The sequence below is a fragment of the Notamacropus eugenii genome, chromosome 1, assembly GCF_028372415.1.
Source record: "Notamacropus eugenii isolate mMacEug1 chromosome 1, mMacEug1.pri_v2, whole genome shotgun sequence".
NCBI lineage: Eukaryota > Metazoa > Chordata > Mammalia > Diprotodontia > Macropodidae > Notamacropus > Notamacropus eugenii.
In genome coordinates this window covers 7419585-7442901 of record NC_092872.1, presented here as the reverse complement: position 1 = coordinate 7442901, position 23317 = coordinate 7419585, and the positions used below count along the sequence as shown (strand labels likewise).

At 40.5% G+C, this 23317-nt stretch overlaps 1 protein-coding gene across 1 annotated transcript in view; it reads left to right on the top strand.

Moving 5' to 3' along the window:
* The window catches only part of ARIH2 (ariadne RBR E3 ubiquitin protein ligase 2), a 57738-nt gene extending 34699 nt beyond the window's left edge, over positions 1-23039 (top strand). Inside the window, exons 4-16 of the mRNA XM_072651697.1 lie at positions 1368-1435; positions 3838-3901; positions 7279-7426; positions 8147-8268; positions 11053-11162; positions 13202-13319; positions 14372-14422; positions 14517-14538; positions 16654-16805; positions 18397-18540; positions 19618-19686; positions 20785-20868; positions 22576-23039. Of these exons, the coding sequence (XP_072507798.1) occupies positions 1368-1435; positions 3838-3901; positions 7279-7426; positions 8147-8268; positions 11053-11162; positions 13202-13319; positions 14372-14422; positions 14517-14538; positions 16654-16805; positions 18397-18540; positions 19618-19686; positions 20785-20868; positions 22576-22647 (1224 nt within the window). The 3' untranslated portion in view covers positions 22648-23039. The remainder of the gene's footprint in view (positions 1-1367; positions 1436-3837; positions 3902-7278; positions 7427-8146; positions 8269-11052; positions 11163-13201; positions 13320-14371; positions 14423-14516; positions 14539-16653; positions 16806-18396; positions 18541-19617; positions 19687-20784; positions 20869-22575) is intronic.
* Positions 23040-23317: the final 278 nt, after the last annotated feature.

The window sequence follows — 23317 nt, the reverse complement described above, 5'->3', positions numbered from 1 at the left end:
TCATCCATCTTATTATCTGTGAGTCAGATTATTGATCTTCAGTGCGTAAATATCACATCAGAAGTTATTCCCACCAAAACATCTAGTATATCTAATGATTAGAGAATGACCAAATAAATTATGATATATTAATGTAATAGAATTTGATAATATTAATGGGAGTAGGGACTGGACCTATGATTTCATTGATACAGGGAACTACTAGATGAGAAAACTCCTTCAGTGCAAGTTGGCGCCTTCTCTGAAATGTAAGCCTTTTAGAGAGTTGCCTGGAATACCTTGACTTGCCCAGTGTCATTCAGCAGGGCTAGTTAGATGACTTCAAGGTCAGTTCTCAGGACAGCCTGTTTCAAAAACACCTAGGCAGTTCAGCGGATAAGGTACTGGGCATGGCGTCAGTAACACCTTCATTCAGTTGCTTTCTCAGATACTTAGTGGCTCTGGGGCCTTGCGCAAGTCACTCAGCCTCCCTCTGCCTGATGTTCTTTATCTGTAAAATGGGGATTATAATTTGCACTACATCACAGAGGAATTGTGGGGATGAAATGAAATCATCTTTGTTAAGCACTTTGTGAACCTCAAAGTGCTAATTAAATGTTAGCTGTTTAAAAAATAACAAAAAATACTATACCTATGAAAAATGCAAGGAAATAGAGACCTGTATGAAGTAATGCAGAGTGAGATCAGCAGAACTCAAATAAGTACATTACATTCATATATGTGTATCTGTGCATATATGTATGTGTGTGTGCATATACATATATACAAACGTGTATGTAACAGGAATCATAGTCTTGAAGATAGACATAAAGTAAGCATAACTTTTTTGCTTGGTTATTTCATTCAGTTCAGATGCTGAAGATTTGATGTAAGATTTTCCCTAGCTTATTTTTGTATGTCTATTTTTCTTTTTTGATTATCATTTGTAATAAAATCTTTTAAAGTTACCCAAAGTCATGGATAGGTTTTTAAAGAGAGATTCCGTCAGACTTCAGAGACCATTAGTTAAAAGGAAACTCACCAGTCATCTAATTAAATTGCAAAATTTTACAGACCAGGGAGGGCCAGGGTAACTTGCTCACAGTCAGGATTAGGAACAGAGCCATGTATCTTGCTTGTGTTCAGTAGGCTCTTCACAAACTCTTGCTTAACGTAGCTGAAGATCAGACTCTGGGTCTTGCTTCTTTGCCCCTGGACCACACCCTCTCTTTCTTCCGTCTGGCTGACCGAGCCTTGGCAGTCATTGACATTGCCCACTTTGCCCATGTGATTTCTGGGTTCAGGAAGTTAATTTACATTATCTAGGAATATTCAGTACTCTTAGAAAGCTGTCACCTTGTGTGATTCCTTTCCTTCTTTCTTTCTAGGTGTCTCATTCAGTGGCTAAACTTGTATTAGTTAATTTCCACTGGCAAGTCTCAGAGATACTGGAAAGGTAAGTGTTGGGTGAAGGAAGGAATGAAAATGTAAGTTTGTTTTTTATAAAACAAAGCTATCACCAACAACTGCATTCTCCTTTAGTACCTAGAAAATCATTGCTGGAAAATGGCAGGGTGTGGAATTGTTGTTGGAAGTGCATTTTACTTTTCAGTTATGCAAACTAACACCCCTTCCCCCAAGAATAGACAGAGTCCATTCTGGCAAGAATGTTGGGCCTGTTTTATTATAAAGTGACCAGAGTATCCATGTGGGATCCAGGGATGGCAGATGAGTGCAATAATCTCACATGAAAACTTCAGTGTTTCTCTCTAGAATTGCTACTCAAAAGATCTGCTTGATCACACTTAAAATGATTGCAACTTTATCCCTCGTTTTGTGCACCACTAATACCCTACCTGCTTGACACTTTAAACATGGAAGCTGTCTTGTCACAAATGATAAAGTTCCAAGTTGATTACCTCCTTCAGTCAACAGCAAAACAGAAGTTGTGATTCTATGATACGCTTCTTATGCGATATTTGTTGTGACTGCAACATTCATTCAAGGATGTGTACTATTACTGTTTCCCTAGACTGACTTAACATTGCTGTTCAAGGCTAAAAGCACAAGTGACATAAGTTCTGTTTACACAGTCCTTGGTTCTGTCAAGCCTGTTCCCATCAGAATCCAATATAAAGCCTGTTGTACAGCATTTCAAGCTCTTTATAACCTTGCCCTTTCCAGGCTTCTCACCCCGCGCACCGCACCCCCACCCCTTACTTTCCAGCAACGTCAGCCAATTGTGGTTCCTTGCATGTAATTCGTGTCTCCTGACTTCATTCCTTTTCACGAATGCTTTCCCTCTTGCCTCTGCCTTCTGTCTTTCTTAGGTCCCTCCAAGACTCAGCTCACTAGCTGCACTCTCTGGGAGGGCCAGCCTTTTACACTGCATATATCTTTTCTGAACAGAGCTGTTTGCATGTGGTCTCCTTCATTGGACTGGGGACTCTTTGACAGCATGGATTATGTTTTTGCCTTTCTTTATATCCTCAGCACTTAGCGTAGTGTCTGACACATAATAAGCCCTTAATAAATGCTTGCTGACTGACTGGATGCTCACTTCTTGGTAGAATATTAGGTGTAGTAGCCTCCTTTGGAGGCTTTTCAAATGAAGACACTTAGAATCATAGAATTTAAAGTTGGAAGGGACCTTAATGGTCAATCAGTCAGTAAAATATCTTTGGCAACTGGCCCTTTGGTCACCACTTAAGCAAATGTTGTTGCAAAAGAAAGAGCACTAAGTTTGGGGTCTTTTTATATCTGTTACTGGGAAAGTCATTTAGCCTTTCTGGGCCTCATTATTTTCATCTATAATGAGAAGTGACTGGATCAGATGCCCTTAGTTTCCTTCTCTCCCTAAATCAGGAATACTTTCATCTCTTGGGATAGCCTTTTTTTTACTGTTGGACAGCTCCACTTATGTTGGCTAGAAAGTTCTTCCCCATGTTTGGACAGAATCCGCCCCCTCATCCCTTAGTGGTTCTTGTCTGGCCTTCCAGAGAACACAAAAGAAATTTGTTTTTTAATCTACTTGATAACATTACAAAATTTGAACCCAATTCTCATGTCTTTTCTTTGTCTGTTCCCTGCAAAAAATAACCAGTTTCTTCTACCTGGTCTCATATGGCATTGATTTGAGTCAGTTACCCACTCTCTGCCCAGATACTACTATAACCACCATTCCCAGTTCCCTCTTGCACATACTCTTGAGTAGCCAATGTCCCTCTTAAAGTACAGTGTCTGAAATTTCTCAGGGTGTTCTAGGTGCCTGTCCCATTGCGTTTGGCATTTCCTGTGATAAGAACACCATATTAACGTATATTAATACCATATTAACTTTTTTTTTAGAAGATACATCACATTGACCTTATGTGATGAGTTACTAAAACTGGAAATAAAACCAGTAACTCTGTGGGGATGGTTCTCAATTTTCTATTTGAAAGAGGACATCTTCACTTAAATAAGTTGCAAAAATGATATGTTAGGAATGACTCTACCTCTACTTGGATTCATACTGTTAAATATAGAGACTCTAACTTTCTATGGGATTTTTATCTCAGAATGTTGAAGTCCTTCACAAACAGTATCTCATTATAGGTTAGTGTATAGGGAAACAAAGCTTGTTACACCAACTGAAAGCACAGTAGTTTAGGAATGGGAGGAAAATTTACTCTTTCCTAGAAATAGTTAAGAAAACAAAAGCAAAAACATATTCGTCTCTTCTTTGTAGTTCCAGGATACTTTATTTGGGTTTTTTGGCCCGCTGTTCCTTTGTTTAAAGGAAAGGTATTTGTTTATGTTTGGGTTCCTATTTCTTTTCCTAAAGGGTTAAAAAATATCCCATTTTTTGTCTTTTAGACACAAGTCCAATTCTGCTCAGCTGTTAGTTGAGGCCCGAGTTCAGCCCAGTCCATCGAAACATGTGAGTACAGACAGTTCTCACTTTACGTAAGTGGACCGTTCCGCAGACCTCTACGTAAAGCGATTTTTATGTAATGCACACTTGCCCAAGGACGTGGGGAAGGGAGGGAAGGAAACAGGAAGGGAGGTGCATGCCTGTTGGGGTGAGAGGGCTGGTGCACAGTGCAAAGACATGTGGGGATTGGGGCAGAGAGGCAAGAACAGGAGAAGGAACACATTGGTGCTAGGGCCAGCCAGGGGGGGCTTTTCCAGAACCAAAAGGAAGAACATGTGGAGATGGGAAAGACATCTGGGGGCTGAACATGTACACAGACAGGAGAGGACTGGTGATATGCCAGGGACAGACACTCGATACTCAAGTGCAGACAGACAGAAGACAGACATTTGGGTGGACATGGGTGGGCAGAGTGGGACAAAAGTCTCCTCTCTTAGCCAAACCCCCGATCTGGTGGTGGCACTTGCTTTGCATGTGTGTTCTTCTGCTTTCACTTGGGTTTTGTTTGGGGTTTTTTTTGTTTGTTTTGGGTGGGTTTTGTGGGGTTTTTTGTTTGTTTGTTCATTTGTTTTGTGGAGGGGGTGGAAGGCTGTGGAGCTCTGAGCAGAGGGCAGAAGGGTAGGAGCAGAGAGAGAGCACAGTGCTGTACAGGAAAGGTAACAGAGGTGTTTTTTTGGAATGCGGATTTCTGATTTCTTTACGTGAAGTTGAATTTGCGTAATGTGAATTTATGTAAAACGAGAACTGTCTGTATCTCCTTCCTTCAGGACCACAGCTCTTCCTTCCACATTAATATTAATGTTTGGAGACTCTCCGAATAGCATTATAGGGCTATGTTTAGAGTGAGACATGCCAAGGATGTTTCCTATTTCAAATACAGGCCTTTATCTTTTGTTACAAAAATATTTTTCATACAAGTGGGAATGAACTGCTGCCATTCTTGGAGATATCTCCGTCACTGTCATTCTCCCTGTACATACAGAGGCTTGCCCTGCATTCTCCCACCCCGTGTCTTTCTCGTGTTGTGCCCTCTAGCTAGATCGCTTCATTCCTTCTTCCGTTTTTGCTCGAATCCATCACACCCACACTTCAAAGTCTGTATCAGGGGCAACAAACCTTCCCTGATTCTTTCCCTTCTCCCAGCTAGTAGCAATTTTTCTTATCCTCTTAATTCCTATAGCACCCTCCAGTTTTAGCACTTTTCTGTGTTGCCTTGCATTGTGGGTTTTTGTGTCTTCTATTCCTAATTAGACTGTGTGCTTTCTGAGAACAAATCCTGTTTCTTGCCTACTTTTGGATCCTCCGTAGTGCCTAGATACTCACTAAGTATGCCTTTTATACATGAATTAAAGCCAGGTTACATGAGGCACTAACACTGAATCAAATACATAATTTCTTCTGTCATCCTAGGAAATAAGCAACATTATATAGATATAAAAGGAGTATATGTGCACGTGTGTGTGTGTGTGTGTGTGTGTGTGTGTGTACTGAAATGACAAGAGCTTCACGTTTTTGGGATCTATGTCTTTTTTTGGGTCATTGTTGAGACCACTATCAGAAAGATTGCTACTAGTGTCTGATAATTTGTGAGTTCAGAGTTCTATCACAGTTTGCTCAGGAGCCTAGGAAGAGGGAGCTAGCTTCCCTCTGCCCTCAGGTTTTAAGTAGATTATCTTCCTGTTATGTAAAAATGAAACATGAAATGAATCTATCAAGGAGTAGTACATCCTAGGAAAGGGTGTGGCACAGTTGCCACACATAGCACTTTTTATCACTGGTGGAAAAGGGAAGAGAAATAGCAGCAAATTTGTGTTAACTGCTAACTCTTCCATACGCCTTGGAAGGACTGCCTTTTGCTAAGAGTGACCAGCCCATACTCTTCCTTAAACTGAAAAAAATTAAAGCTTGAAAACTGAGTATGGAATTCTGTTTCTAGGGTATTTTGAAAGCTTTGGAGAATGGCAGAAGAGGCATACTCTTTGCCAGTAGCATTTGATGTGTACTGAAGTGAGATTTTAAACAGCCATGGCAAATCGATCATTTGTTCTCCAGTATTTTCCAGTTAGTATTAGGTTCTGTTTCGGCAGTCTATGAATATTAGTGTGCAGTGGTGCTGGAATACTGCTTTCAGGTTGTGACAGAATGTTACATCCAAGTCATGGAATCATAGGACCCTATTAGGTTTAAAGTTAAAAAGGGAGCTTTGAGAACATCACTATCTCATTTGAGGAAACTGAGGCCAGAATAATAGGTTAAGTGACTTGCCCAGGAGTTGCACAGGGAGTAAGTAACAGAGACGGAATTCAAACTCCAGTTTTATGATTCCAGATCTACTCCTTTTCCCATTACATGATGCTGTCTCTCAGTCACAGTATGCATGAACCAACATTTAGAGGAAAGCACTAGCTCATAACTTTTGAGAGGGAGGAAGAGGATTCGATGAATAGAAAGGGTTTGAATCCCATAGGAAGAAAGTTTCTCATGCACAAATGAAACTGGTTTGGGAACTATATGGAAGTCTGAAATTGACTGAGAGGTCTGTCCATCTAAGATGACTTCAGTCAAATGACGATTTGAGTGCTTACTGAATGCAGAGACTATACCAGTTTATTATGGAGAATTGTACGAGAATTAAAAGGTATTCTCTGTGCACTCTTCAAGTGTAAAATCTAAATGGAGAGAGAAAACATACAAAGAAAAAAAACTTGTGAAACCAATATGTAAAGTTATGTTCATTTAATAAGATCATAGATTTGGACTAGAGCTAGAGGGCATTTCAAAAGACACTTAGTCCTCCTCCCCTTCCCCTATCCCATTAGGAAACTAAGGGCCCAAGAAATGAGATGACTTGCCCAGGGTCTCACAACTAAAGAGACAGGAAATGGAACATGACAGGTATCCTATGCTACACCCAAGATGTGATATATTAGGAGGAATCTGGCAAATGAAAATAGGAATTGTTCAAGTCTTGTTCCCTGTTCCCTTACCCTTATTAACGTTAAGCTTCCAAGTCTAATACCATTGATGCCAACAAGGTCTTGCATAAAGCTACGACTTTGAATTGGGTAACGTTTACAGATTTAATCTCGATTTTGTGTAGGACCTGGAAGGACATAATGACTCTTACTTTGAAGTTAGGGGCCAAGACTAACCACAGTTCTCCAGTTCTATCTGGTGGGCACCAAAACAATAATTTGGTTATCCTGATTTTCCCCTAAAATCATTCTCTCCTGTTTTCACTTAGGAAGGTGACAGGAGTAACGCTCTTAGTTTGTTATTGTATGATAATGAATTTCAAGGCTCCGTTAGCATTTAATCGTGTATCTTCAGTAAGAAATGTCTGCAGCTGTCTTGTAGACTAATAGTTCCTTACCTTTTCCCAGGTAATGGTACATTCCTCCCATCACTGTGCAGTGTGCATGCAGTTTGTTCGAAAGGAAAATTTACTGTCTTTGGCTTGCCAGCACCAGTTTTGCCGAAGTTGTTGGGAGCAGCATTGCACGGTGCTGGTAAAAGACGGCGTAGGAGTTGGTGAGTTACCTGTCATTGGCCGAGCTTAAGGATTTACGCTGTTCATGTGAGCACTAGAAAGAGTCTTCGAGGTGGCGTTCGTAAGGATGGTTTGAAATGTTTTTATTGTCAGTGCTGCTCCACGAGAATGTTCTTGCTACTCGTAAAGTAGCGTGTAAATGCAGCTTGGTAACTGATTCTTTCTCTTCTAATGTGATTTATATGTTACTGAAACCAAATTAATAGCATTGTCAAAAGTTTGTTCCGATAATGATTGTTAATTCAGTTAAGTGGAACCAAATACAGGCCATTTTTCCCTACCAACATCTGGCTTTTCTAAAATGTGTATTGCCTGTAATTACTTTGTTTTCCATTCATCCTTATTTTTTATTTTCTCTTTCAGAGACTTCTCATTTTAACGTGTAGGCTGCATTTGGGCCAATACTTTTGATTTTGTAACACCTGCGGAATTTTTCGCATGAGTACTTACTGGTGTATATATAATATTGGAGGACTTTGTATTTGCACAGTTATGGCAACATGTTATTATTTTGTTTCCTTTTATGTTTTTTGTTGTTGACTCGAGAATATACTTAGGTTGGTAGCAAATGAGTAGGTTCATCTTCATGACTCATCTTCTATTTATTCCCCAGGAAAACTGATTAATCCTCTAATACAGACAAACTACATGGAAAAGATACATTTGACTTTCCTATATTTTCCTGTGTTGGTATTTCCTAGGAGTCTCCTGTATGGCTCAGGACTGCCTTCTCAGAACACCAGAGGATTTTGTGTTTCCTTTGCTGCCTAGTGAGGAGTTGAAAGACAAATACAGGCGCTACCTCTTCAGGGACTATGTGGAGGTATTATTTTACCAAGTCTTGGCATTTTTTGATTTCCCTTTGCCACATTTTTAGAGCTCTGAGCACAGGGCTGCAGAGCAATGGGTGCTGCAAGCCATGTTGTATCCGCCGGCACAGAGTTTTTATCATTGTGCTTCTTAGAAGAATAATTGTTCTTTCTCATTGCTATCTGTTGTTAATATTTTTATTTCTGTGTACCCATAAATTCGAAAGACCTTTCCATAACAACTGTTAACAGTTTTAAGGTACATTTATACCTTTTCTGAACCCAGAGCAAGGAGACCTGGACTTAAGTAACCCGTCATTTGCTTTTCACTTGGTGACTCAGGGCAAGTCACTTATGTTTTTGAACCTCAAGGTTTTTGTTTGTAAAACAAGGGTCATGATCTTTTTCTCCCTGCCTGACAGGCAAAGTCACAGTTCTTTTTGTCCTCAAATCTTTATGTAAAATCAAGTGGCACATTTTTTTTTTAAACAGAAACTAAATCCTGAAAAGGTTCAGAGACATACAACTCAAATAAAAGCCATACCTCCTGTGCTATTTGCACTAGAACATGCCCAGTTCATCTTTTTGATTTTCTCCCCCTACGTTTGCTCTTCATCTTGGTGCTTTATCCAATTAAGCTTTCAGTCACTGGATTGCTTTAGTTCATTTTCTGGCTTTCAGTTAGGGTATCCTTTGCTTTCAATCTTTGTTTATTTGGCAACTATATAATAAGTCCTTACTGTGGCCAGAGAACACTGCAGTGCTGGAGCTACAACAAGACATGGTCCTTTCTTTTATAGAAGGGGTGTGTGTGTGTGTCTGTGTGTGACAGATGCTGTAATATAATACTTCTCAATAACCAGATTGCAGCATAGATTATAATAGCCTAAGTGAGTTACAAAGGACAATGGGAGGACTTGCAGCTGAGATAGCGGCCATTAAAGAGGCAGGTAACTCATTTCACACACACCTCCTTTAGCAAAAACCTAACAATTGTGGCACACCTAGTAATGATCTAGAAATCTAGTGAGACAGAGAAAAAGAAGTTGGCAAGGATTCTGGAGTGATTTGTCATTTCCTTCTCCAGCTCATCTTGCAGCTGAAGAAACTGAGGAAAACAGGGTTAAAGTGACTAACATCTCGTGCTGTACACCAAGATAAACTACACATTGTTACATGATTTAGACATCAAGGGTGATAATTATAAGCAAGTTACTGGGACGTGGAAAAAATTTCCTGTCAGATCTATGGCTAGAAGGAGAGTTTGTGACCAAACAAGAAATTACAAAACCAGAGCTAAAATTTAAAACTGATGATTTTGAATGCAAAAAAAATGTAAGTTTTTGAACAAATCAGTGCAGCTAAAATTAGAAAGAAATTGGGGGAAAAAAATCTTTGCAAAAGTTTTTCTGACAAAGATCTCATTTCTAAGCTATCTGGAGAACTAAGTCACATTTACAAGCAAAAAAGCCATTTTTTCATGTGGTTAATCATATCCATCAGACTGACTGAGATGAAAAAAATGGAAATGCTGGAGGGGATGTGTGAAAATAGGTACACTGGTGCTCCGTTGGTAGAGCTATGAACTAGTCAGACCATTCTGGAAAGCCATTTGGAAACATGCCCAAAAAACTATTGTACTGTGCATGCCTTTTGACCATGGCAACTCTCTCATACTAGGTCTCTACCCCAGAAATATCAAAGAAAGGGAAAGGACCCATATGTACAAAAATTTTGTAGCAGCTCTTTTTGTGGTGGCTAAGAATTACAAACTGAGGGGATGCCCCATTAATTGGGAAATGACTAGCAAGTTATAATATAGGAATATGATGAAATACTGTTGTGCTATAACAAATAATGGAGGTGATGGTTTCAGAAAATCTTGGGAAGACTTGTATGAGTTGATGCAAAGTGAGGTGAGCTGAACCAAAACACCACTGTGCACAGTAACAGCAATTTTGTAACAACATTCAGCTGTGAAAGACAGAACAACATAATAACCACCCGCAGTTCCAAAGGAAGTACATGGTAACACCTCCAGAGAGATCGCAAGGACAGCTTGCAAGTTGAAGCATACTTTTTTCTTTTTTTTTTTCTTGAATGTGGCCAGCGTAGGAAATTTGTTTTACAAGACTTTGTATTTGTAATGGGTTGTGTTTTTCTTGCTTTCTCAGAGAGTGGGGGAGAGGAAGAAGGGAATGAGGTAATTCAGAACTAAAAATAAAATTGAATTAAAAAATGAAACAAAAAAGAAGAAAACAGGGCTTTTTCTTATTCATGGCCTCTTTAAGGCTGAATTTTAAAAGATCTTTTTTTGGTTCTTTTGTTGTCCAGTTTTTATTAAGCCACTACAGACTTGCTTCATATCTGGTTTTGACAGTATTGATGTTTTCATTATGGAAAGAAGAGCAGATAGGAGGAAGTGGAGCACTGGATACAAAACTGACCTCGGAGCCTGGAAGATCTCAGTCATGTCCTGTACTTACACAGACTGGCTTTTTGACTTGGAGAAAGTCACTTTACCTCTGAGGCAGCTAACCAACTGAAGGTTCCAATCTGCATTGTAATGACATTACCTTTGGGATCCCCCTACCTATTCCTATTATAATTTTTTCATATTAGTACACTTTAGCTAAAACAATTAGAAGATTTTAAAACACATGCAAGAAAGTATCATCTTATGAAATGGTCACACTTCCTTCCCCCATCATGTGCCAACAAAAACTGAATGGGTATATGTTGCCCACCTCCTTCTGATCTTCTTGACTCTTTGCCTTTCCCTCGTGCTGTGTTCCCAGAGCCATTATCAGCTCCAGCTGTGTCCCGGTGCAGACTGCCCCATGGTTATCCAGGTACAGGAGCCTAGAGCCCGACGAGTGCAGTGCAATCGATGCAACGAGGTGTTCTGGTAAGATGTATGTTCCTGGGTCTTCCTACCCACTCTCCAGAGCTCTCCCTTCCCTGTCTCCTATGATTTTCAACCTTTCCCATTTGAGGCAGAGCTGCCCCCCAAAAGTTTGAATTGTTGAGTAGTTAGCTTAAGAATGAGGTTGTGTCCAGAGAAGACAAATTACTGTAGTTTCCAGCAGCGTGTGGAAAATTCTTTTAAAAAAAAAAAAAAAAAAAAGGTGGTTTTGATCCTTGAAGTATGTACTGAACTCGAGGGAGTGATTTTCAAAGGCTCTGGCAATAAGTGCTGCTGCAAGGGACAGGATGTCAGGATAGGTCCAGTGGTGGAGTGTATGGATTGTGTGTCTTACGAGGAGCCTTAAGTCTGCTTCTTGAAATTTGCTAAGCAGAACATAGTGATGGTGATTGTGATCATGTGGTGCACTTGAGTATTAATTTGCAAACTGAGAGCATCTGAAAAGTCTTAAATTCTCCATATTTCTGTTCTTTGTATATTAACAGCAAATCTTGGCTAAAAGAACTTATAGAAGCTATGTGATTTTTTTTTTTTAATTTTTAAGAGCAGGAAGAAAAACCAAGCATAGTGCTTTTGAACTATTTTATGTCTATTATGAACTCCCCATTTCCAAGATTTAGCACTTTGTGAGTATTGGGGAAGTTTGGTTTTTCCAACCAAGGGTGTCCCCAAACCCATTTCCTTTTGAAAGGTCATGTCACTATTGTAAGAATGGAATTCAAGACAAATTGATGCTTTTATTTTTATTTCATTTGGTAGAGACTTCTATATTTCTGTTTATATTCAAATCTATATACATTTGTCCGTAGGGGGAAGCAGAAATGACTGGAGGGAGGGTATATCCTTGAGGAGTTTTGAGTTACTTGGAATAGGAGACAGCTTCCATGCGGCTTCCCTTGTAATATTAAATTGACGTACAGGGAGTTGGTACTTGTAGACAGAGATAGCTAACTGGAGCTTAAAGTCTCTCTGGATTCCTGGTTTGTACTTCAGATGATTGTAGTATGTTAACAGTACTTATCTCGTTTAATTACTTTAGTTTATCCAAATAATTTATTGTATATCCTAGAAAAAAATAAACAGCCCAATCCTACTTCTAGAATAGGTGTAAAATAGCCTGAGGAATCATTTTCCAGGTAGTAAATAATTTTGGGTTGTCTCTTCTCTTTGTGGTCCATCGCAGACCCCATTGGTTACCAGCAGCAGAAGGTGATTTTAGTATTCTTGGCTTCTTAATGGTTAAGGTGAAAGTTTTGGAATAATTTTTTTATTTTAAATACCTGTGCTATTATACTTTCCTTACTCATTACCACATCATTATGTGTTCGAGGTGGATATAACTTTTCATGGTGCATAAAATTATGGTCCATAGTTCTTTCTTTAGATTCTAAATAATTCCTGAAGCCATAAAATGCCTTAACCAGGGGGGAACCTAAAGATCATTTTATTTCAGTCTGCATGCTTCTCTTATATGAGGTTCATTCTTTGCTTGAGACCTTAGTTCAAACACGTTTAAAGATTGCTGTTTATAGCAAGAAATCAAAAAGGCAAAAGTCATCATGAGTCTAACATGTATCACGCTATGTTTATTTAAGGATTGAGAGGTGGAGTTGGCTCAAAGATTTGGCTATTCTTTTAACTGAAGTGATGAATTGCTGTAACTGGGCCATCCTTGAAAGACCAAATGTTCAACTCTAAAACAAGTGTTTTTTAATTGTTAGGCGTGGTTAATTCTGAGTTGTAAAGAGGATTTGAGACCAGGTTGAATACTTTTTAATGGAAATTATCTCATCTCTTATTAGGGATTTGAGGATTTGTTTCAGGAGAATTCAGATTGAAGGAGAGTACAAAAATTGTTTAAATAAAGCACTGAATGAGCGAGTGTTTCAGGAGCAGATGCAAAACTCCACCTTTGGAAAAACTCAGATGCTACTGATACGGTTTTGTAAAAGAGAGATTTAAGACTTCAGCACAGACTGAACTTGTTGGAATTTGAATCCTTTTCTTTTCTGATTTTTAAGTTTCAAGTGTCGTCAGATGTATCACGCCCCTACAGACTGCGCCACAATCCGGAAATGGCTCACAAAGTGTGCAGACGACTCTGAAACGGCAAACTACATTAGTGCCCACACTAAAGATGTAAGGAATGTTTAGACTGCCAGCTCCCTGGTGCTGCTCTTTGTCTTATTTATCACTAACCTTGTCATGGGTGATTATCAGAAAAGATCACCAGTTTCCTCCTTTTGTCTGTTATGTTACAGCTTTCATTGGGTATGCTGAGAAGAGGAGGGGTTCTTAGGGTTTGAGGGCCTAAATTTGTTAAAACTGAGTGTTTCCTGCTCATAAATGTACCTTGTAGACACTTCTGGCTTGGTGATGAGGAGCTTGTCTTCCCAGACCAGCTACCAGTTATATAGCAGCTGCCTTACAGTGGCATGAAAGACACCATCAGAACATTTCAGAGAAGGGGATTCCTAAGCAAAATGAAATAGGTAGGAGAGAAGTTAAGGTCCTCTAGTGTTTTGCTCCAAGACAGTGCTATAATTTCCAGAACTGCTTGACGGGAAGGACAGGTACATGGGAAACTTGCCTTTTTGTCACTTTTCCTCTGGGATGGTCATTGACCCATTGCCGTTCATCTGTCCATCACCTCATTCACATGGTATATGCAAGTGAGACTTTTATTTGGAGCTCAATAACTCTGCTTACTTCAGATGGTCAGCCGAGTTCTGAAATGATTTTTATATAATGAGTTACACTGATGATTCCTGGGTCTGTTTGGGAAGGCATTTGATATCTTCTGTTGTCCAATTCTGGAAGCAGAATTCTGGGCATGTTGACTAGGATTAATATCTTCTGAGGCAACTCTGACATTCCTGTGGGAACTGATTTTGGCTTTTTGCTGACTCAGTCCTGATTAAATCTGAGCAGTTTAACTGGAAGATTACACAAGTGGTGCATGAGGGAGGGGGTCAGAGCCAAGAATACTAATCTCATTTCCTTGGAATTATTGTTCCAGAACCAGTGACCTCCTGTTGAGCCACTGAACCACCACGTTAAAGTGAGATTTTCCTCCCCTGAAGTCTTGCACAATTAGCCACTGGGCATGGGTGCCAAGAGTTGTGTGTTATTTGTCTTAAAACCAACATATGATAGAGCATGAACCTAATGGAACGATTCTGTTTTCCCAGTGTCCCAAGTGCAATATCTGTATTGAGAAGAATGGGGGCTGCAATCACATGGTGAGCAGGACCCTGATATTTCACTTCGCACTGATGTTGCCAAACCTTGTGGTCAATATGAGTGTTAATATCTCTCCTTCTCTTTCTCTTTCAGCAATGTTCTAAGTGTAAACATGGTAAGTGCTAGCTTTGGCTCCTGCTCTGGGCCCTGGGCTGTGTCTGTTGTTTCTGGTACTTGTGTTTATTTTTATGTTTGGCAATGGGAAGCACTTTTCATATCAAATTTAATAAACTGCCTGTATCAGTCACATGAAACCTTTGGAATGAATTCTTGCACAGAGTTCCTTATTAAGCTTTCACTCTTTTTAGCCAGGTGGGCCAACATCAGTTTCTCCTTCTAGTGTCTGATTTCATTGCTTCTCTTTCTGTGAGCTCATCCATGATAGGTGGCAGGTATTTTCTCAGTAGTTTGTACCAGAAGAGTAGCGACCAAAACTGACTCCATTTTGGTTCTGCCTCTAAATTGTATCTTAAAATTTTGGTGCAGTGGAAAAAGAGAACCTGGGTTCAAGTTCTAATTGTGTGATCATAGGCAAGTCGCTGAACTTGTTCTGGGCCTCTCCTGCCTCCTCTGTAAGGTGAAGGGGTGGGTGGTCTGCCCCAGCTAGAAAAGGATCCTCAATCTAGACGCTTGTCTCTGGAAAAGGGGATGCAATTTACCTTTTTAGAGCAGTGTGACTGTTCTGACATCAGGACACATTACGGTGTCTGTCATCCTTATCACTCACTTCTTTAAAGTCATACGGGCCGTCCTCCGACCTCTGGCCGTGAGGCTCATTCCCTGCTGAAGAGATCGGGTTCCTGGGCCATTCTTCTTGATTGAAAATAGATTTCTCTTCTGACTTTAGTTGGAAACTCCTTCCAGTTGAAGTCCACGTTCTTCTGTGTCCTTGATTATTGCCCAGTACCACTGCTTTGTGAAGAAGCGTGGCATCGGATTGCTGCAATCAGAGGGCTGCTGCAGCTCTTAGTGCCTCTGTGACCTTGGCAAGTCAGGTCACCTCTCTGGGCCTCACTTTTGCTCCTCAGTAAAATTCCAGCGTTAGGCTAGATCACCTAGAAGGCGGTTTCCAAATCTACTTTAAAGGCAGTCTGGTCCTGAGCTACTCATTTTGCTGTCTTATGCCCAACCAAGAGAGCCTTCGTATTGAGCTTGCTTAATTTCTTTACAGCTTTGATAAAAGTGTGATTTTTAGGGTAATGGGGGATTTTTATGTGTGACTCTTGAGTTGGGAAATGGTTCCTCCTTCTTTCAAGAACAAATCATGTAGACCAGACTCTTTTAATTTGCTCATTCTTCTTCCTGTCAGAAGTGATTCAGGAGTAAAACTCCCGCTGGGGAGTCAGGTCAGTGATTTCTCACGTGATCTGTTTTGTCCCTTTGTTTATCCCTCCACAATGCCAGGCTGTTTGGAGTTTTTGTTAGGAGTGGGGAAGGCAGCAAATTATTTTATTGGCACATATCCTGTCTTGACCTGAAATTCATGGGTTGAGAAATAATATTTCTAAAGGCTTCTGCGTTTTCCTTCTTGGTTCTTTCCCAGAATGGAAATAAATTCCAACTTGTTCATGAAATTGTCCATTGGGTAACTTGTCCTTCTTAAGATGTTCTTTCATCTGGCTTTTTTTGGCTTGTTTTTTCTACTTCAGAGTTGTCTGTCCACGTGTCATTCTGTCATTTAAGATTTTTTATACATCTGCTATGTGCTGGACCCTGTGCTGAGATGGCTTACACAAGATCTCCTGATTGTGTTTATGGAAGAAGAAAAAGGGGAGAATGGCCTAATGGTTTGTGTTGAAAGGTTATTATTAAGGTGATATCCAGGCAGCTCTCAGACAGTTTTTAGGTCTCCTGGTGAAAGAAGATGAGGGTGAATGGCAGGTTTCATCTCTACTGTAAGCCTGTCCCTGATGTCTCTGTATGGATAGCGTGCAGGTTTTTAGAGCCTATCGTTTCTGTCCACAGCATAGTATCTCTTTTGCCATTTTACTGTTTAGCAATTCTCTATGCTAGATGAATAATAAGGATGAGCAGAGGGACATTGTTTACCACATCGCACCCTGTGGTGTGTTGAGTGTGCTCACTGGGCAAATGAATGCCCAGAAATTGAAGCAGCACAGAGTGGCTTTGCCTCAACTTTGCTTCCCGAGTCATGGGCCTTTCCCATGGGCATTATATGGGAGCAGTATCTTTGCTGCTGTAATAACTTCTTTTTTGCTGTTCTGTGCAGATTTCTGCTGGATGTGTCTAGGAGACTGGAAGACCCATGGCAGCGAGTACTACGAGTGCAGTCGGTACAAAGAAAATCCTGATATTGTAAACCAGAGTCAGCAGGCCCAGGCGAGGGAGGCCCTTAAGAAGTACTTGTTCTACTTTGAGAGGGTAGGAGACCTCTCACTGACCCACAGCCATGAGTTTAGTTTCCTTTGGTTTGTCAGCAATGCTTAAACTGGATGCTTGCAGCGCTGAAGAATTTATAGAGATGTGGTAGTTTCTAGAGCCAACTGTTGGGATTAACTTTGGCTTAAGAAGGCTCTTCAGAAATTCCATAGACTGCTTTATGAGCAGCTCCAGTACTATATCTTATGGCTGTTGTGCTATAATGGTATGAATTCATTCTGCTGCTGCTCAGGTTGGATACACATGATACACATGATGATGCTCGAACCCTCTACCCAGGATGCTGATTTTCAGTAAACATTATTATAATAATGCTGATAATATTTCATACCTCGATAGTTTGCCTCTTTCTGTCTTTATCTTTAGTCTCTTATCCTTCTTAGGCCACGGTTTTAAAAGCAAGTTGGGGAGGGGAATTGGGGTCCATGGTTGGCTGATGAATTGCATGAAAGAAAGGCACCACTTACCTTGGAGTGACAGTCTTGGGTCATATTGGTCGTTTTAAAAGTGCTGGATTTGGAGACGTAGACCCTGGATTCACACTCCAGTTCTGCCAAGTCCTTGTGTAACGTTGACCGTGTACTGCATCTCTGATCCACATTTCCTTCCCTTTTATATTGGCAGGGGTGGGCGTTGGGATGTTGTACTAAATGATCCCTTCAATTCTTTCTATTTCTAAATTTTACTACTCTTAGACTGTCTAGTCTGCGACATTCTAATAACCACCCTTCTGAGTCCAGACGCAAGTAGCTCATACTGTCTTGTGTATGCTTAGACGAATATTTAACCTTTCAGAACCTGGATGATTCTAGGGTCCCTTTTGGCTCTGATTCCTGGTTCTAGTGACCTCGGTTTCATCCTCAGGAAACTGAAGGAGTGGAACTAGATAACCTCCGAGGTGCCTTCCAGCGCCAACATTCCCTTAATGCCCTTTCACAAACCACAGGTTTTGTTTCTTTCTCATGGACACCTGCTTACAATATGAACAAAAAAAACTGAACAAAAATTCACTGAATGCCTACGATGTATGTGGCATACATACATCCCTACCAAGGAAATGCCTGTGTATGTTGTCCAGAAATTATTATTGCATAGCAGTTATACAAAATGAATTATTTTCCCTCTCCTGAGGACTGTACATTGAATGGTCACCTTTAGCAAGATTATTAGTTATTCTTTTGAAGGCCATCCCACTACATGGTTTTTGAACTGAGAACTGAGTATTTTTGTAGAATTTTTCTTGATACTTTAGCACTGAACTGCCTTTCACCAAGGGGTGGAAGTAATTTTTTTCTAGTAGGGGAGAAATTCAAGTTCCCTACATGATCACTAAGTAAAGCCTCATTGTTTTCTAGCAATACCCCATCTTCTCACAAGCATATAAAGGCCCCACTGCCTCTGGTGCAGGAGCAGGCCAGGACATTCTTATTGCAGTGGTGGCACTGCCTTTATCCCAGCTGTTCTGCTGGTTGCCATGTCAGCCTTCCCTGCCTACTCTGACATTCGTTTGCCCCTTTTCCTGCAGTCCGTTTGTTCTCCTCCATTTCTCCTCTTCCTTCTATCCCTGCTTCAGTGGGAAAATCACAATAAGAGCTTACAGCTAGAGGCACAGACGTACCAGCGAATCCATGAGAAGATCCAGGAAAGAGTGATGAACAATCTGGGGACGTGGATTGACTGGCAGTACCTGCAGAATGCTGCTAAGCTCCTAGCCAAGGTGAGGCTGCTGTTCCCCTGCCTGATCTCAGGGCTTTGTAAGTGTCTGTAAGTCACAGACAGCAGAGGGCAAGAATTCTGCATAGAAGCTTCCTGGAGAGATTCTAAAATTTGTGTTAGCCTTCTAAAATGCTACCCGTTCCTTCCACACACAGGAGAGTCATTGACAAATAGGATACAAAATTCAGAAAATGCTCTACAAATAATAAATATTTTTGACAAATGTTCAGTAAGCTTGCATTCAATAAACTTAAGCTATTTAAGGTGACAAAATTTATGTGAAATGACTCAAGAGCTTATACTCCCCATAGTTATCCATCAGTGAATAAATTAGGAGATAGGACATGATAATTGCATGGTACTATAGTAGCAGGGGAATTTGAGGCACACCCAACTCCCACCTAGAAACTTCCCTATTCCCAATTACATCTTTTTCTAGATACTCCGTGACTATTTCTGGAGTCCCATAAACAAAATTCTGTCCTGTGACCCTGTCTTGAAGCAACATTCTATTACTGAGATGGTCCATTTGGTAGTTATGCAGTACAAATGCACTTGGTTTAAATTTTTAATTTCCTTAACTATTTTCCCCTCCTTTGAATTCAGTTCCTCCTCCTGTGCTTCATTATGATGTGGAGGAGATCCTGGGTTCTCCAAACTTTGGCGGTCCCTGCAAAGCCAAAAAACTTTGGGTTCCAACCTGGTAATGGTCTATGTGTCTGTTATTTAAGGGCCAACCAGAAGCTAGATGAGGTCTCTTCCATCTACTGGGCTGACTCTGGTGTGGGCAGTAACCTCTTTAACTCCCAGTGTGAGGAGTACGTCGGTGTAGGGAGCGGGCTGTGACCTGCACTACTGGTAGGACCTCTGGTATCAAGACAATAGTGACTTCATTCTGTTTCTCTTGTTGTGGGTTTTATTTAAATTTTTTTAAAACTTGAGTGAATTTCTTTAAGACCCTGTGCCTGAGGATCCCAACTAATTTATATGGGTTGGTTCAAGACTGGAGAAACAGAAAAGGAACTAAACAGATTAAAAGTCATAGTCTAGACTATCATTAAAATTTTTTTTATTACAGTGTCGTTACACTCTGCAGTACACGTATCCATATGCATACTACATGGAATCTGGACCCAGGAAGAAGCTGGTAAGAGGATTCCACTCTCTTCTCATTCTAATGAATACAAGTTCGTTTCTCTCCATATTTCCTAGAGAAGATTTCATGTTCATATGTAACTGCTTCTTGATTAATTTATAAGGAAAACTGAATGTATAACTAACTGTCTGATTGATTTATTGTTTGACTTTTTTTTAAAACTTGGCATTTTACCCAGAAGAATCCCTTCGGATTTAATTGACTCCTATTTGTGAATCAGTAACAACTCTTGTGTTGCACTAGGCCTAGTGTAAGTGTATATATTGTATATAATGATACTAAGTTCCTGAAGTCTCTGACCAGGAAGGACCTTAAGCTTCCTGATTAGTTGGGACTAATATATAATAATATATAATAATAATATAGAATATAGAAGAACATGTGATTGACTTTGCCCTAAATTACAACTGATCTTTAACTCCTTTTCCCAACAACTGTTTCTCTAATTGTTTGAGGTAAATTAGTATATCGCACAAATACCATTTTCCCCTATCCCTCTCCTGTATGCACACAGTATCTGAGGGTTGGCCCTTTATATCTGAATTTTGGGAAAAGTTGATTGAGCAGGGATCACCTGTTGAGCTATATTATCCTTGATGGGTAATTTCCAGAGCCTCTTCCTTTTTGTGTGAACTCCCAAAGGACTTTCCTTGACTATTCTTGGAGAGCCCCAATTGAGTTGGGAATAAGTGTATCACTTATTTTAACTGACTGTAGAAATGAGGGGGAAAAATAATAGCAGAAATTCTGATGGTGGCACCAATCCTGATGGCGTAGCACCAGCTTCCTCCCACTGCATCAGGAGGATCTGACCCTATCCTTGAAGAGTTTCTATTGCTTTGAGTAACAAGCATCCAGTCCTTCTTGCATCTCTCAACTAATATCACACTTAGAAACTGCATATAAATATCCGGGTCTCATCTGTAGGTAGCTGTGAAGGGAAAATTGCAACATTCCAGATGAATTTTTTATGCTTCAATTTTATGAATATATTTATTTGGACAAATCAGTGTGTGCTGTTTGTTATTCCAGTTCCTGTTTAGATCCTTGTTCTAGATTTTCTTTCACCTTTTTGTGTTGTTGCTGCAGTTTGAGTATCAGCAGGCCCAGCTGGAGGCAGAAATTGAGAACCTTTCATGGAAGGTGGAGCGAGCAGATAGCTACGACAGAGGGGTAAGTTACTTTTCTTCCTGTTGAATGCCCTGCTCCTATTGGCTAGGTGGAATAGAAGCCCACTAAGAGGTAGCCAATGCCAGCGGAGACCACCAGAATCTAGTTTAGAACAGTGGACCTAATCAAATAAGATGAAAAGTACAGAGTCGGTCTGTGTGGGTAGAGAATTCTAGTGAGAAAAATGTGGATGTTTTAGTGATCTGCAAGCCAAATGAGCCCACCCCATGACATAGGGGTCTGTAACAGCAAACACCCTGGCACACCCAGGATAACTCCTTGGACAGGTTCTTGGATCCACTTTTCTTAAAGGAAAGCAACTTTTAAGGGGTCAGCATTCACTTTAATTAAACATATATATCATTCCCTAAGTTCAGGGGAAAAGTCAGTACCCTGAATTTCAGAGAAAATAGAAACTGAAATTACAAACAGAGAAAATTGTATAAAGATCAACGGATAGGGCTTCTGTCTGACCATAAGCAATACATACATCCCAGATCGCCAGACAGATCCAACTCTCTGACCATTACATACATACATGATTACCAGAGAGAGAAGCACCAGCATCTGGGTTTTCAAGTGGAGGAAGGGAGTCCTTAACCGCTACCTAGAGGTTCATCTGGCCAAATCACAGGAACACTCTTCCAATGAGTAAGCCCAAAGCAAAATGCTAACCTCAGAATATATATATAGAGAGAGAGGGAGGGAGCCAGAAGGCGTCACAGCCCGTGCGCTTCAGTGACTAATCACCAAAAGATGTAAAAGCTTTCAAGCGAGCAGACCTGCCGTGAGCGAGCTTCCCTTAGTAGGCTCTGTGGTGAGGCCTGTTTATGGATGGGGAAGATCTTCAGCTCCCATTGACATTACAGGTCGGAAAAGCTAACCTAATCAGAAGCCTCCTTCAGTGCAGGCTTACTGTTCAGTGTGAAGCCCTTGGCCCAGGGGCATTCAGGACACCACACTGATGAAGGATTAGACACCTTTGCTTCCGGAGGAGACAGAGATAATATAGCTCCTTGAAGTCAGAGATGGTCTTGATTTTGCCTTTGTATTACATGCAGCCTTTTGCAGATTGAATCAATAGAGTTTACATTTTTGTTGCATTGGATGTTTATCCTAGAGAAGAGAAAAACCCAGGAGGAAATGTGATCACCGATGTCAAGTATTTGAAGGGCCCTCATGTTAGGTTCTCTTTCTGCTTGTGTCTGGCCCCAGAAGACAGGATTAGGAACAAGTGGTTAGCAGTTGCAGCAAAAGATTTTGAATCAGTGTAAAGAACTTACATTTAGGATTGTCCTAAACTCTTAGTTCAGATTGGAGGGTTTTTTCCCCACGGTATTTCGGATTTTTTTGTTTGTTTATGCAACATGGCTAACATGGAAATCTTTTCCATGACTTCATATGTATGATGGGTATTATAATTTTTCCCTTTCTCAGTGAAAGGAGGGAGAGTATTTGCAACTGAAAATTTTTTAAGATTTTTTTTTAATTAAAGAACTTTTTTTTAGAAGTGACCCAGTTATAGAATTAGCTACTCCATGAGGGAGGGGGCTCCCAGAATTGAAGGTCTTCAAGTGAATACTGGCTGGCACTTGGCTCTGGGATATTATATAGGGGTCGTTTCCTCCTTAGATGACATCTGGGGTCCTTTCCCAGTCCTAATTCTGTCTCAGTGAAAAGAGGGTGTACTGGTGTGATCTTCCTTTGCAGGACTTGGAGAATCAGATGCACATAGCTGAGCAGCGGAGGAGGACTCTGCTGAAGGATTTCCATGACACATAAGCCAGGCCACAGAAGGACACGGGATGAGCGGGGAGGGAGCATTGAGAAACACGGAGTCCAGCAGCATCATTGCATGGAATGGGCACTGCCTCTGGAGAGCACAGACCAAGAACAACGCCCAGACCTTCAAAGCTCTCCCATTTTAGTCATTTTCAGTTTTCTTCTCATCTTTCCGCTTTGTTTGTGCCAGGGTAGAGGCCATATTGAATTGGCATCTTTATGGGACTTTTTAAATTTCCCCTGGATTGTTGTTGGGAGGGAGGGAAAGTTTTTCTGAATGGCTGTTAATAGTATTAGATCATTACAACTTCTGTAATTTTCAAAGGTTGTAAAATTATACAAAACAAAAAAAAAAACCTAGAATAACACAGAACCCTTTTAAAAAAAATAAATTGGCATTGGAGTGTTTTTTCCTCTAGATGTTCTGCTTAGAAAGTAACATTTGCTCCCCACCCACGCTGCTTTTGTGCTGAGCTTTATGAAATGCCACATTGGCCTTCCAGGGCTTGCCTCCCCTTTTTCTGCTCAGATATGCTTTGCAGCAGAAAGCATCAGAAAGCAGCCACCCTCTTCCACAAGCTTCTGCTGGGGAGGAGTCTGGGAGCATTGTAAGCTGGATCATGTCCACTGCTCATTCAGCAGCTCTTCTGCCTACATTAGGTGCTAGGGG